The sequence below is a fragment of the Ursus arctos genome, unplaced genomic scaffold (assembly GCF_023065955.2).
Source record: "Ursus arctos isolate Adak ecotype North America unplaced genomic scaffold, UrsArc2.0 scaffold_30, whole genome shotgun sequence".
Classification (NCBI taxonomy): Eukaryota; Metazoa; Chordata; class Mammalia; order Carnivora; family Ursidae; genus Ursus; species Ursus arctos.
The window spans coordinates 13,069,242-13,084,648 of record NW_026622986.1 but is presented as its reverse complement, the minus strand read 5'-3'; the positions used below and the strand labels follow the sequence as shown (position 1 = coordinate 13,084,648).

General features: G+C 38.4%; 1 protein-coding gene across 5 annotated transcripts in view; it reads right to left on the bottom strand.

Moving 5' to 3' along the window:
* The window catches only part of ACBD5 (acyl-CoA binding domain containing 5), a 40,694-nt gene extending 29,196 nt beyond the window's left edge, over nucleotides 1–11,498 (bottom strand). For 2 of the 5 annotated variants that reach the window (XM_026490268.4, XM_048219407.2), the window contains exons 1-4: nucleotides 11,432–11,498; nucleotides 10,028–10,199; nucleotides 5,778–5,898; nucleotides 4,053–4,125 (exon numbers count right to left, since the gene is read on the bottom strand). In XM_026490268.4, coding sequence (XP_026346053.2) covers nucleotides 4,053–4,125; nucleotides 5,778–5,898; nucleotides 10,028–10,103 — 270 coding nt within the window. In that variant the 5' untranslated portion in view covers nucleotides 10,104–10,199; nucleotides 11,432–11,498. Of the gene's footprint in view, nucleotides 1–4,052; nucleotides 4,126–5,777; nucleotides 5,899–10,027; nucleotides 10,200–10,382 lie in introns of those variants that run through there. The other 3 variants (XM_026490267.4, XM_026490266.4, XM_044380716.3) reach the window with 3 other exon arrangements.
* Between the last annotated feature and the right edge of the window lie 3,909 nt (nucleotides 11,499–15,407).

The window sequence follows — 15,407 nt, the reverse complement described above, 5'->3', positions numbered from 1 at the left end:
TTTCGGTTTCTCATACCCCATAGGTAACAGACTGAATTACGGATTTCAAATATCAGAACTAAAGAAATGTAGCATGTGTCAGTGCTAAGCAAATTTAAGCAGAGTAATTTTTCTTTCGATAAGCTAGAATTTCAGTAGTCAATACAGGCGGGACACAAGTGGTCATGGTAAGATACACCCAGAATTTAAGAGGTTAGTCTCTGAAGAAGAAACTTAAAAAATACAAAACCCAAGAAGAATGATCTTGCACCTGCAAAATTCTCTCCCTCACTCCAATGCTGAAATAAAAGAAATGGCACACACGCACGACACACACACACACAATCTCGGCTGGGACAGAGACACAGAAAGACCAGCAGAGCCAGGGAAATCTCAGTCTAGGTAAGTACTCCTTAACCCCAGAGATTTTATTTACAGTGTAAGTAAACTAAATCAAGTCAACTGGATTGTAACCTATCCAAATGAAGACTATTTGGTGAGCTGCACGGACTCTGAAAGCAGCACGATATTTTTCTAGGTTTCTCCAGCACATTTCATTGGTAAGAAACATCATTTTTGCATGATGAAAATTTACTATTAAAGGTACAGAGATGCTGTATTGTAAAGCAAAGATTAAATTCCTCAGATTTTTTTTTTTTTTTTTTGGTCAGATGGACACATCTCTTAATGTCATCCAAATCTCAGTATTCTACACTCGGTTCAACAGACAATCTCAGCAATCACTACTCCAGTTTCCCAAGTGCCTCTGACATTTTGAGGAGCGTCCTCTATCTCAATCCTGAGTCTGCTGCGCACTAGAAGGTATAACACCCACTGTAAGTTAAGGAATTAGCGTTCCGGGGGGGAAAAAAAAAAGAAATTAGCATTCTGGCTTTTCTCTAAATCTCCAGAACATGGTTATCATCAGTCAAGACTTAAAAAGAGAAGGCCAGTGTTCTGGACTCGTAGAGCTACAGACCAGACTCTCAGCCATGGTAACTTTCAGGTTCCATCCTTTATAAGACTCTATTCGAATCCTCCCTCTAGTACAGCGATTGTCCCATCCTCTTAGAAATCCTGAAATAATGAGTCTGGGGTTATGCTGGGGCATTTTTTTTTTTTTAAACAAGATCCCCCTAGTGATTCCAATGTGCAGTGCTGAGTACAACAATCTCTCTTTAAATCCCACAGACATGATGCATATTATTCAAGTTCTGGCTGAATTCTCCAGAAATCCTCATTAAGATAACCTACACAATTTGGGGGGTGGCTGGCTGGCTCAGTCAGTAGAACACGCAACTCTTGATCTTGGGGTTCTAAGTTCGAGCCCCATGTTGGGTGAAGAAATTCTTAAAAATAAAATCTTTAGGGGCGCCTGGGTGGCTCAGTCTTTAAGTGTCTGCCTTCAGCTCAGGGCATGATCCCAGCGTTCTGGGATAGAGCCCCGCATTGGGCTCCCTGCTGGGCGGGAAGCCTCCTTCTCCCTCTCCCACTCCCCCTGCTTGTGTTCCCTCTCTCGCTGCCTCTCTGTCAAATAAATAAATAAATAAAATCTTTAAAAAATAAATAAATAATAAATAAATAAAATCTTTAAAACAACAAAAAAAAGATAGCCTATAAAATTTGTACAGAAAATAGAATTTCATATTTCCTTTCCATTATGAATCAAAATTAACTTTATTTAAAGAACTATGGATTATTTCCCACAAACCACATTAGTTATTCTGCTCCCTCAAAGCTAAGATCCTATTAAATTATTTTAAAAGAATTTTTTATTCCAGCAACTTTTTCAGTGATATTTCACTGGGCAGTTTATAAATTACAAAAAGCAATTTTCCATAAGACATTATCTATTATAAGATATAAATTAAATTGATAAGTTCTTAAACATGTGAATGCAAAAGCGCAGAATGAGATTTATACTAAAAGAGTAATTCTAAAGAGCAATAGCACAGTGAACTATATTTACAAATATAATTTAACAACCGGTTCAGTTAGTAAATTATTGCAATTAGAAGTCCCAGGGTGCCTGGGTGGCTCAACCGGTTAAGCGTCTGCCTTCAGCTCAGGTCATGATCCCAGGGTCCTGGGATCTAGGCACCCCCACCCCCCCACCCCCGCATCAGGCTCCCTGCTCAGCGGAGAGCCTGCTTCTCCCTCTCCCTCTGCATCTCTCTCTGTCTCTCTCTCTCTCAAATAAATAAATAAAATCTTTTTAAAAAGTCCCAAATTCAGTAATCAAATCTTTGGGATAATGTAGAACCCCATACCATTATTTAAAACATATATATTTTTAAGTCATCTCTATACCCAACATGGGGCTCGAACTCACAACCCTGAGATTGAGAGTTGCATACTCAACCAAGTGAGCCAGCCAAGTCCCTCCCATCTCCTGCCACATCATTATTTAAAAGCATACAATTTTATCTGCTGATGTCCACAAAGCAAATCTCTGAAAATACTTTAAAAAACTAATCAAATTTTTCAATCTATGGGTATCCTAACATTCTTAGATTTATCTCTAGAAGTTTACTATAAATTTTATTGTATTCACCATATGAAAAATGAAATTTGAAAAGTTTGAATGGAAATAGTTGGTATATTCTCTTAACTAGAGAAGTAGCTATAGAAATCTACAGGCACAGTGGAAGTATCTTAAGACAGCTAAAAGGCAGCAGTGTAGTTTAAATCCATCTCCCTCCCACTTTAAACTGTGGCTACATTATTAATTAATCAAATCGGATAGGGAAATGGGTAAATTTTACATAATGTGTCAATTCAACTTTACATGATAGAAGCGTGTCCTAAAAATTATAATGATATTTAAAAGAAAGAAAAGGAATAGTTACCAAACCAAAAAGGCTTTAGATTTTCTCTCTTGGCTTTTAAAAGTTTCCTTTGTTGTTGTGCTACTGATACAGTTAACAGCCAAAAGGACCAAACTCTGCCTTCTGTTATAGATAAACCAGGTCCACTAAATAAAAACTGCAAAAATTTAACAAAGGCCACAACTTTGAGCAGTACAGAAGAAAACAAAATAAAACAAACAAATGAATCTCAATCGACCAAACAGAAATTACTTCTAGAAATTAACACTGTCAAACAATCTGGCAAAAGAACTATTCCATTTTACAGATTTTCTTTATGTTCACAGAAAATGTATTTAAGATTATCAAATGGACCTAAACTTTACAATTTCTGATCCAATTCCAAAATAGAAATGGTGTAAGAGTATCTTTAAAATCCAAGATTTCCTCATAAATTTGCTCCTCAAAACAATCCCTTGAACAGACTTAAAAGAGCTAGCTAGTAAGGAATGCCCTCCTTACTAATTATCAGAGAAATTAAAAGCATCTTATTCTGCTTCTGAAGGATCTCTGCATTCAGAGAAAAATGCTTGTTACTAAGAAGTCCCGTGATGGGAGTATCTCAATTCTTGAGTCAAACCTGATGAGAACACTGATGGGCAGGGTTGTTAACTACTTCTCCTAAATAAAAAGTTCCAAAGCAGAAATGCTTTCAAGACAGCCCAGGTACTGCCCAGATTCCTGAGAAATATTCAATATTTCAAAAGATTCCTATTTCCACACTTTCTGAAGAAGTTGACTATGGAGAAAGACAGAGAAAATGAAAAAAAAAAATCACATTGCATCACTCCAATGTGATTTTAAGGAAAAAACACTTACCTTAAGATGAACATGAGGAGACAGATAAAGCCCTAATAAATTCAACAATTTAAAATTTCTATTCTAATATATTGTGATCTCTTTGTTCCTTAAAACAAAGCAGCTAATTTGCTTGATAACAAAATTATTAGAGCTGCTCTGAATATTTTCATCTTCTTTCTTTTCTTTCTTTCTTTCTTTCTTTCTTTCTTTCTTTCTTTCTTTCTTTCTTTCTTTCTTTCTTTCTCCTTCCTTCCTTCCTTCCTTCCTTCCTTCCTTCCTTCCTTCCTTCCTTCCTTTTTTTAATTCATGACCTGAGCTGAGATCAAGAATCAGACGCTAAACCAACTGAGCCACCCAGGTGCCCCATGAATATTTTCATTTTCTGCTGTGAATTATTTCCCCTACCTTTTTCATTTCTTCAACATATGCAATCATGGCCTCCTCTTTGGTCATATCACCCAATGAACTCCAAGCATCCCTAGAAATGAGAATATCCAAATAACAAAAAAACACATTTTCCAATTGCTCAGAATACAATTTGTAGTCAATGCTATAGGATCATTAATTTAAAACAGGCTCTCTACTTAAAGCCTACACAAAGATATTATACTCTCAAAGGATCACTTTAAATGTACCATCTTAAAGAAAAGTATCAGAGTAAATAAACCGTCAAATTAAATAGTATTTAAAGTTTGCAAATATATAGCCCATCTATAGATTATAGACTATAGATTACAGAGACTATATTATATACACTATAGAGCAGACACTATAGACTGTTGAAAAATACCTGCTAAGAACTCTTCAACAATTTTATATTGTAAAGAACAGTAACAGAAATGATCATTTTAGAACTCTACATGAAAAAAAAAATGAAAAAAAAATGGAAAAAAAAAAAAGAACTCTACATGAAATGAACTATCACAGCCATATTTTAAATGAACAGAAGTTTTGGTTAAAGGTTTCCATGAATTTAAACAAGAGTCTAACTTACACACTCAAAAAATAAAAGTGGTTTCCTATGTCTAAAAAAACAAAAATGTGAGGCATAGGACATTTTTAAACCCCTAGATAATGAGAACAGTCCTTTGAAATTTTTGCCTAAAATGAAAAGCTTTCTTTTTACACATTTTTTCCAGAAGCAGTTTAGATCCACCAATGGTCACTTCTGAGGAAAAACCATAAAGTAAATCAATTTTCTTAAAACAGGTTAAATAACACACTGCTATTACATTTAACCTATAATCTATGACTACTCATAAAGAACTTAGAGGAAAGTACAGTACTAAGAAATCCTCAAAGGAGTTTAAGGACTTCCAATTCAGTGTAAAGAAATCTGGCCATTGGGCGCCTGTGTGGCTCAGTCGGTTGGGCATCTGCCTTCAGCTCAGGTCATGATCCCGGAGGCCTGAGATCGAGCCCCACATCAGGCTCTGGGCTCAGCAGGGAGTCTGCTTCTCCCCTTGCCCCTCACCCTGCTCTCTCTCTCTCTCTCTTTCAAATAAATGGAATTAAAAAAAAAAAGAAATTGAGCCATCAAAATGTGTGGCTCTTAAGACATTCTTCACCAATTAGAATACTCTGTTCATCACATATAGTCTATGTTACAGAGGTATCTCTGGCTATTTTATGATTTTCTTAAGTATATTAAAGATCAAATTTCTATTCGAGTACAGTGGGACAGGAGGGACAGCCTAGATAAAAAGTTAGCACCGCAGTCCCTTAGTCATGCGCCTAGTTACTTATCATCTAAAGGCTCAAAGCAAACAGTGTCACTGCGTAAGTAAAGTCATTATTTTTCTTGGTAGGTACAAGAGGCAGGAGAGTTTGTTTGTTTAACTGACTTTGGGAGTTGCTCTTCTTACAATAAATGGAAAAAACCCCATCAAAGGAAAGACTAACTGAAAATGATTTTTTTTATCTTTGATACACCTTTCGGTTTTATTGCTTTCCTCTCTTCCCCAAGACTTTTCTACTTGTATGAAATTGTGTTAAAAGCACATGGAGGATAAAAATTGGATCGAGCACGTTAGAACACTTCTGCTTAGAATACATAACCACAAAAATATGTCATATGATAATTATGTCACTAAAATAAAATTCCTTCCATAGCTCTCTATATGAAATTACCATTTGTATCTTCCAATAGGATCCCAGAATCCAGGCCTTGAAAGTTTACAGGGTCCTTCAGTTGCCTGCTTATAGAAGCTATAGAATTTGAGCATCATTTCATTTGTTGGCTGAAATGAACCTATTGGAAACATATTAAATACAGATCACCTAGAGAACACAATCGATAATCTAAGGCTATAAATCAGCTTAGCTATACTAATAGTGATTTTTAAATATTTCATTAATAGTTCAGATAATCATTTCTTCCTGTCTTATAGAAACAAATGTTATGGCTCTGTTAGTTGCTATACTCCTTCAATTCAAAAAAAATCTCTCGAGATTTTTATACTTTAATAACAATGCCTAACATAGTTCAGTAAGTAAAAGCGTAAGTGAACAAATATGCTGTAGGTGTAACTAAAATAACTGTCAAATGTCATTTAAAAAGCATTATATAAAAATATAGAATAATTGCATTAGGCAACTACAATAAGGTATTTTTTATTGAAAGACTGTGACAAACCAAACTGACTAGCATAAATGAAAAAGCTAAATGTACACTATACTTAAAAAAACTTCAGTATTAAGAAATTCAACTCCTTTTGGCCAAATTTCAATTTCTTGATGAAAAAGGAAGTTTGGCTAAAGTCAACCAGTACGTGCTGTGGTAGAAAAAGAATTAATCCAAGATAAAAGAGATTTCTCGGGCCGCCTCTCGGGCCGCCTGGGTGGCTTAGTCAGTTAGGTGTCTGCCTTCAGCTCAGGTCATGATCCCAGGGTCCTGGGATGGAGCCCCGCATCGGGCTCCTTACTCAGTGGGGAGTCTGCTTCTCCCTCTGCCTGCTGCTCCCCCTAACTGTGCTCTCTCTCTCATTCTGACAAATAAATAAATAAAATTAAAAAAAAAAAAAGAGAGATTTCTCATTTCCTACCTCTGTAATTTTGGACACATCAATTTCAGTGAAAATCAGTCTTCATATATGTCTCTAGCGTATCTATAACCTTTTTTATGTAAAAAATTTCAAACTGTATGCATGAATGCTATAAGTTGCAATACTTAATAACAGGGAAAATTGGAATGCAAATGTTTTATAATAAATAATTGCCTAAATAATTATGATACATATATACAACAGGATAGTTTATAACTACAGCCCTTAAAAATTGTATGGTATGAAAATATAAACAATGGCTTGAGAAAAGTTTCACAATCTATTATAAAATGATAAAAAAACAGTAGTTTAAAAATTGCATATCCAGTACAATCCATTTTTGAAAATAAGTATTATATAAAGTAATAAGTATATACATAAAAAGCAGAATAGAAGGAAACACATCAAAATGTTAAAGAAGATATCTCTGAAAATAGTAAGCATAAAGATTATTTTTATTTTCCTTTTTGCTTATTTGTGTTTAAACATTTTTTTTACATTCAGTGTGTTTGTATATTACTTTTATACCAAAATTATTATAAAAATAAAAATTAAGGGGCGCCTGGGTGGCTCAGATGGTTGGGCATCTGCCTTTGGCTCAGGTCATGATCCCGGGGTCCTGGGATCCAGCCCTGCATCTCCCCCCCCTCTGCTGCTCCCCCTGCTTGTGCTCTCTCACTCTGTCAAATAAATGAATAAAATCTTTTAAAAAATAAATTAAAATTAAAATGTAAAAAGATATTTTAAAAACTTTATAGATTGCATAATAAACAGATAACGTGTAGTAATCAAAAACAAGTAGTTTATAAACGTTGTGAAAATTACAACATAGACAGGCAGAGAGGTGGTATTTCAGGTTTGGCCAAGAATGAATAATTCCAAAATCACAATAACAATTATCTCTATATAACATATGTTCTTTTAGGAGTATCTATTAGATATATTATTTCAATAATATGGTCCTTCTTTATATAACAGAGGTAAAAAAATGGGGAAATTACAGTTAAAATGGTCACGTATTTTTTTAAGCTTTGAAATAAAGTTTTATTTGAAAAAATATTTTTAAATGGTTACCTACTTAAATAAAACAAATCTACATTTAAAACACCAATAGCCTCGTCTCATAGTATCTTCAGTAAATCAAAGTAAGATTTAAAAGTTTATTTGTTAAGGTGAGTGACATATACATTAGAATATATTACAGTAAAAACTGATAACATATTATATATATTCTGTGTGTAAGATACCAGATAAAGTATAAGCTGTCTTCAAGGTGCTCACACATAATATGTTTGATATTTGTATTAAAAATGTTATCTAAGAATTTAAATTTCAGGGGCTCCTGAGTGGCTTAACAGCACCTGCCTTTGGCTGAGGTCATGATCCCAGGGTCCTGGGATTGAGCACCCCATGGGCTCCCTTGCTCAGCAGGGAGTCTTCTTTTCCCTCTCCCTCTGCTCCCACGCCCCCTTCAGCGGGGTTTGTGCTGTCTCTCTCTCTTGCTCATTCTCCCTTTCAAATAAATACATAAAACCTTTAAAAAATTTTTTTAAAAATAATAATAAAAAAAAGAATTTAAGTTTCTAAAAGCTAAGGAGAAACCAAACATAGATGCTATAGGATTGATTATAAGTTTAGACCTTAAATAAAGATTAAGCAACAAGGAACAAAAAAACTGTAAGAACTTACTCATTGCCAAACGGTTCAGGGCAGACACCAATTAAAAAGTATTATTATAAAAAATTTAATAATTCATTGTAATAAGACTTCCAGCTTCAATTAATATCAATTTAATTTCACACAACTAATGAATCATCGAGCCTTACATCAGAAACCAGGGATGTACTGTATGGTGACTAACATAATATAATAAAAAATCATTAAAAAAAATCAATTTAATTTCAGGGGATAACAGTATACTGAATACTGTACAACACAGGTGCCATTTGGCAGGATATCTTAACTTTGCAATAGCTTCTTAAATGCTATGTATATACAGATTATATTTACATATGTTTCTTAATACATAATATATATCAAAAAAATAAACTAGAGACACCAAGTTCTACCTTTAACAATTTTCAAAACATTATAAAAATGTGTGGTTTAGGAGAAAGGATGAAGATACAACTTACGTAAAACTCAGAATGATGCCTTTCTATAAACTCTCTTAATCAGGCATTTAAAAAACCAATAGCTAAGTAAGTTCCTGTATTATTTCTTTACATATTCTTCATTCACTCTTAATAACAACCCCCTCCTATGTCCTTCCCTAGTTCGACGTTTGAGATTACAAAGGAATACTTTTTTGTGTATATTTATTTTTAAAATCTTTTGAATCTGCAATTAATTAATTTTTATTAAACGGTGTTGAATATTCATTACCAAGTTAATTCATGATTAATTAAAATAGAGACCATATTAAATACTGCAATAACAGTGTATTCATTGAGCATTCAGTGAGTTTTACCCTCTTGGCACAGTAATAGTGCTTAAAAACATCATTTAAAAAATACAAGTTTATTGTGAAAAATAATTCATATGATGAAGAAGGATAGGAAGTAAAACATGAAAGTTCCCCTTGCCAAGCCTCTCCACAGGAAAAAATATTTGAATAACGGCTTTAAATTTCCCAACTTTGGTCAAACACATAAAATTACAAATTTGAAAAGCTCTGTAAGCTAAATAGGATAAGTTTGAAGAAAACCACACCTGGACACATCACAGTCAAATTGCTGAACGGCAAAGAAAAAAGAGAAAAATTTTGAAAGTTGTCTGAGAAATGACACATTAAATACAAAAGAACTGGAATGATATTTCTCCTAAGCTGAAAGGAAGGCCCCATGTAAGAATAAGAAAGGGAACCCTAGAATAAGAGAATAGCACACACAAAAAAGTCACAAATATGTGTATTTATTAAAATAAATCATTTTACAAATGAATGTAGCTATTCTTTCCTTTCCCTCCCTTCACATCAAAAGTTTTTGAAAGGCTTAATAGTACACTTTATGAGTATGCGGCACCAAGCATCCCCAACCCAGTTTTATTTTTTTTAACATATCCAAATCCGCAGTCATTAAGTGACAGACTTTTGTTTTCAGCAATGAAAACTACTCAAAATCTGGATAATATATTTGTCTTGTGCTTGAAAGATCAGCAGGTCATTAATTAACGCTCTTCACCTTCCCTCCAATTACATTCCTTTTAAACGCAAAAACGAAGTAGGTTAAATTAGCAAGACTAGAAGCAGAAAGAAGATTAAAGGAGGCGAGGTTCGGAAACTGGGGCCTCCGGCCTCTGCAGGAGGCTTCTCCAGCGCGGGCCCAGCGCACTTACCATTTTTCGGCAAACTCTGGATCACCTTCACCGCCGCCTCAAACCTGGTTTCGTGCACGGATCTCGTGTCAGCCATCTCCAGCCGCCAGTGCCGGCCCCAGTCCCGGTCCCAAGGTCTGTCGGCTGGAATCAGGCAGCAGCAGCACCAGCTTTCCCAGGAGCCTGCATGAAACTGGAACATGGAGCGCAGCCGCGGATCAACATGTCCAAAGGGAGGAGGCCCACGCAGCTGATCATTGCCCCGTTACCCTGCCCTATCCAGGCCACCCAGACCGAGGTGGCCCAGCTCTTTCCTCCTCCCCGGGGCGTGACCTAGGCCGAGAAGCCGGCCCGCCGAGACTGAAAAACAACTCACCGAGAGGAAGAGCATCTCTAGCACAACACGGAGGGGCTCCGGCCACCCGTGGTCGCGGAGCCGCTCTCCCACCCGCAAGACCCTGGCGGAGCAGCCACACTCCCCATCCCGGCGGGGTCCCCACAGCCCCGCCCCAGAGCCACTAAAGGACCCACTAGCTGCCGCCGCCGCCGCGGCCGCTCAGCCGACTCCACCCACCCGCCCCGCGTCCGAGGCGACGACGCGCGCTGCTGTGGATCGCCTGGGTAGGGCCAGAGAAGAAGGCAAGGCAGAGAAGATGGATCGCATTTAGCTTTTTGAACAGACCGGACCGCGGCGTCCATCCCAGTGCAGCCTGACAGGGGGAAGCGCGCAGGGGACGCGGGGTTGGATCCTGCGCCAGGGCCCAAAGGATGGAGTATCGGGCAAAAAAAAAATGCCCCTGCCCTCTTAGGTTAGGTTTTGAGGAATGTGATGGGATATAAGCAAAGGGCTTTAGATCCGGATAGGCTCGGTGCGAAACTTATGTTCTGCCATTCGAGTTCTGGCACCCTAAAGAGTAGATGAAAGAATCTGAGATGCTGGAACACAGTGTTCAGCAGTGTTTGGGCCGCTATTCTTTGGCAGTTTTAACCGCCTCGAGCCAAGAACGTCCTAGAGTAACCAAAGGTGTGTGGGAAGGTTGCCAGCCCGTAGACCGTGCCGGGGGAGGAAGGAGGAACGAGGGCACTTTCCCCAGCACCACCACTAGCTTCAGCCCGATTTAATAGGCCACGGGGCTCGGGGAGGGAACAGTGAGGACCCAGTACGGATTGTCAACCCTAGAAAGGTGTACCTTGGGCCTTCACCTTTCTAGTTTAACGCCCCGAGACCTCAGGCACCTGGAAGAGCCCCCAGGCCCACCGTGGAGGGACTGATACGGGTTTTAGGGACGGAGTCTTGCGGCCCAGAAATCCCCGAACTCCCAGGGCCTCTTTGTCAGTTCGGGGTTGGTTAGGAGGGTTACTAGCAGAAATCTAAGCGCAGACTGTAAGTTACTCTTCCCTCGGAGCCTCACTGCCGGCATTTACCTTGACATTGCCGGGCAAGGCCCGTCCGGTATTGTCCCCGACGCCCGCCCCTCGCCCTGCCCCGTGGACTTGTGGGAAATGTAGTCCCCCCACCCCCCACCCCCTCCGGCGCTTCCGGATACCTCCCTCGGCGGCCAGCGTTCTTCCCACCTTTTTCCGGTTGGGCTTCTCCGTACCGCAGACGCTCAAGCCGTTGCGGCGGAAATCCCTCCTTCTCGCTGCGTCGCACTCCGGCACTAATTTACAATGCCACATCCGCTTCCAGCAAAAGAAACCCTCTGTGATATCTTCGGAGGTATCCTGATGTGACCTGGTGTCAATCGGAGAACTGGGATGTAGTTTTTTGCTCCTGGTTGCTTACTAACTTTGAGGGCAAGTATATGAAGGCAAGCGCCGTTTAGGTAATAAAGACTACCGCTTTGCTGAGTGCCAGGTATTTGCCAAGAGAATACACACGTTCCAAGACCGCTATAGGGTGTTTACGAATGAGGAAATGGAGGCTCACGGTAACTGATTGGCCCAAGGTCCCACAGTTTAGTAAGTAGCAGAGCCAGGAGTCAGTCCAAAAAACTCTTGCTTTAGATCTTGGACTTTTTCCAGGACGCCAAAGTGTAAGAAATTAACAGTTTTTGTAATAGACTCAAACTAGGAAGAATTTATGTGGTTTTTTTTAAATTTATGTGTTTTAATATCTGCTGCTTCCTCACCTCTTTGTTCTTTTTTTAATTATATTCATTTCGGTTCCAAGCTATTCAGTCATGGATACTTATAAAAGGGCTTGGGTGTTTATTTCTAAGTCTTCATTTTGACAACTTTTCATGAAGTTTATGTAATAAGCAAATGTATGTTGGTCTTTAGGTACAGATGAATGGGAATTTTCTGTCAGTGATTTTTGTGGAATTTCCATTTGCAAGTAGTGTAGTATAGATTTCCAATCAAGGAGAATAGCATAAGGAGAAAGGAAATTGAGATTATTCAGGTAAAGTTATTTTAAAAGTAGCTGTTTCATGTAGCTGTGCTGGTTTGTATGTGGTAACTCCTACTGAAACACAATGATGAATATGATGGATTGACTCAGTTCCTAAGCTGCCTTCCATTTATGTGAACAACCTATAATTCTACCTAAAATATATCTCATGGAACACTGGTTAATATCTTTCGATACCAGGGCGCCTGGGTGGCTCAGTCAATAAGCGACTGCCTTGGGCTCAGGTCATGATCCCAGGGCCATGGGATCGAGCCCGCATCAGGCTCCCTGTCCAGTGGGAAGCCTGCTTCTCCCTCTCCCACTCCCCCTGCTGGTGTTCCCTCTCTCTGTGTGTCTCTCTCTGTCCAATAAATAAATAAAATCTTAAAAAAAAAAAAAAATATATATATATATATATATATATATATATATATATATGTATGTATATCTTTCAGTACCTTCAGAACAGTGCCTGATCTGAAGCATTTTTTGAGATTTAATTGACATACAACATTATGTTAGTTTCAGGTGACAAAATAATGATTGTCTGTTTGTACATATTACTAAATCATCACCATAATAAGTGAAGCATTCTTTTTTATTTTTAAAGATTTTATTTATTTGACAGAAAAAGAGAGAGCACAACCAGGAGGGAGCAGCAGGCAGAGGGAGAGGGAGAAGCAGACTACCCACTGAGCAGGGAGCCCCGTGCCCTAAAAGGCAGACGCTTAACCAACCGAGCCACCCAGGCGCTCCAAATGAAGCATTCTTGATTGTGTTCTTCTAGAGATATTTTAATTACGAATGGGCCCACTTCTTACGTATGACCATAAAAAAGGTAAAATGGTATCTTTATGCGTTTAAATAAACATAAAGGAGCAAATTTTAAAATAACCGAAAAATTCTTCTTTTAGATGCTCTTTCCTTTACAAGCATTTTTAAACTCCTACTATGTCCCATGGGACATAATTAACACTAAGGTTACAAAGCCGGTCAGGGAACTCAGTCTAGGGTGGTAAATAGCCATGTAATATAATAACCACAACACAATGCACAAGTGTTAAAATTGAAGGATATAAAAAGAGCTATATTATGTACACCAAAACAAGTACAGAAATGTTGGTAACAGTACTATTTGGTAAAGGCCCAAATCTGGAAACAACTCAGTGACCATCAACAGTAGAATAGACACATATGGACTACTGAAGGGCAATGAGAACAAATGAACTACACCTATTCAACATGTATATAGCTCATAGACTTAATGTTGAGGAAGAAGCATCTAAATTCAAAAAAGAACATAATGTGTGATGCCCTTTATATAAAGTCCAAAAACAGGCAAAAGCAAATGTTTAAATTCAAGCTGGAGGTATAGTGTCTAGAAAGGGGATGAGGGAAACTTGGGGTTCTAGTAACAGACAATTTCTTGAATTAGGTGTTTATTACATGAGTATGTTCAATTTGTGAAACTATTGAAATGTATAATTAAGATTTATTTGAATCTTAAAAAAAACCAACAAACAAATAAATAAAAGGCAGAATCAGACCTATAAATACAGAGAACAAACTGATGGTTACCAGAGGAGAAAGGAGTGGCGGGTTGAGCAGGATGGGTGAAGGGAAGATGGAAATACAGGCTTCCAGTTATGGGATAAATAAGGCACGGGAATGAAAGGCACAGCATAAGGAATACAGTCCATGATACCATAACAGTGATATAACTGGACAGATGGTAGCTACACTTGTGGTGAGCATAGCATAATGTACAAATTGGTCGAATCACTAAGTTGTACACCTGAAACTAATGTAACATTGTGTGTCAACTATACTAAAAAAAAAAAGAGGGGTGCCTGGGTGGCTCAGTCGGTTAGGTGTCTACCTTCGGCTCAGGTCATGATCCTGGGGTCCCAGGATTGGGCCCCATGTCAGGCTCCCTGTTCAGTGGGGAGTCTGCTTCTCCCTCTCCCTCTGCCCCTCCCCCCTGCTTGTGCACATGCTCTCTGTCTATGTTAAATGAATAAATAAAATCTTTTTAAAAAATTAAGAAACGAAAAAGAGAAAATTTCTTCTTTCACTCTCTAAAAAAGATTTATTTTTCTTTGTGTATGTTATACTCCATTTAAAATTGAAATTTAAAAAATTGTACCTGTAGGGGCACCTGAGTGACTCAGTTGGTAGAACATGTGACTCTTGATCTCAGGGTTGGAAGTTCAAGCACCATGTTGGATGTAGAGATTAGTTAAAATAAAATCTTTAAGGAGTACTTGGGTAGCTCAGTCGGTTGAGTGTCCGACTCTTGATTTCAGCTCCAGTCCATTATCTCAGGGTTGTGGGATTGAGCCCTGGATCAGGCTCCTCACTCAACAGGGAGTCAGCTGGAGATTCTCACTTTCTCTTTCTCTCTCTGTCTCTCTCTCTCTTCCCCGCAAATAAATAAATCTTAAAAAAAAAAAAAAAAAGAGTCCGTGGGGTGCCTGGGTGGCTCAGTCAGTTAAGTGTCTGCCTTCGGTTCAGGTCATGATCCCAGCGTTCTGGGATCAAGCCCTTGCTCAGCAGGGAGTCAGCTTGTCTCTCTCTCTGTCTCCCTCTGCCCCAGCCCCCCTTCGTACTCTCTCTCTTAGATAAATAAAAAATCTTAAAAAAAAAAAAAAAGTGCATGCGCTTAACCCTCATAATCTATCACCACCTTAAAGAAATCCTAAATATTTAAAAATAAATAAGTAGCTGCCTTCGGCTCAGGTCATGATCCCAGGGTCCTGTGCTCGAGCCCCACATCAGGCTCCCCACTCCACAGGGAGTCTACTTCTCCCTCTGCCTGCTGCTCCTCTTGCTTGTGCTCTCTCTCTCTCTGTCAGATAAATAAAATCTTAAATATATAAGCATTTTTTAAAAAATAAAAATAAATAATTAGGGGCACCTGGGTGGCTCAGTTAAGCATCTGCATTTGGCTCAGGGCATGATCCCAGGGTCCTGTGATTGAGCCCCATTTCAGGCTCTTCTGGGAGCCTG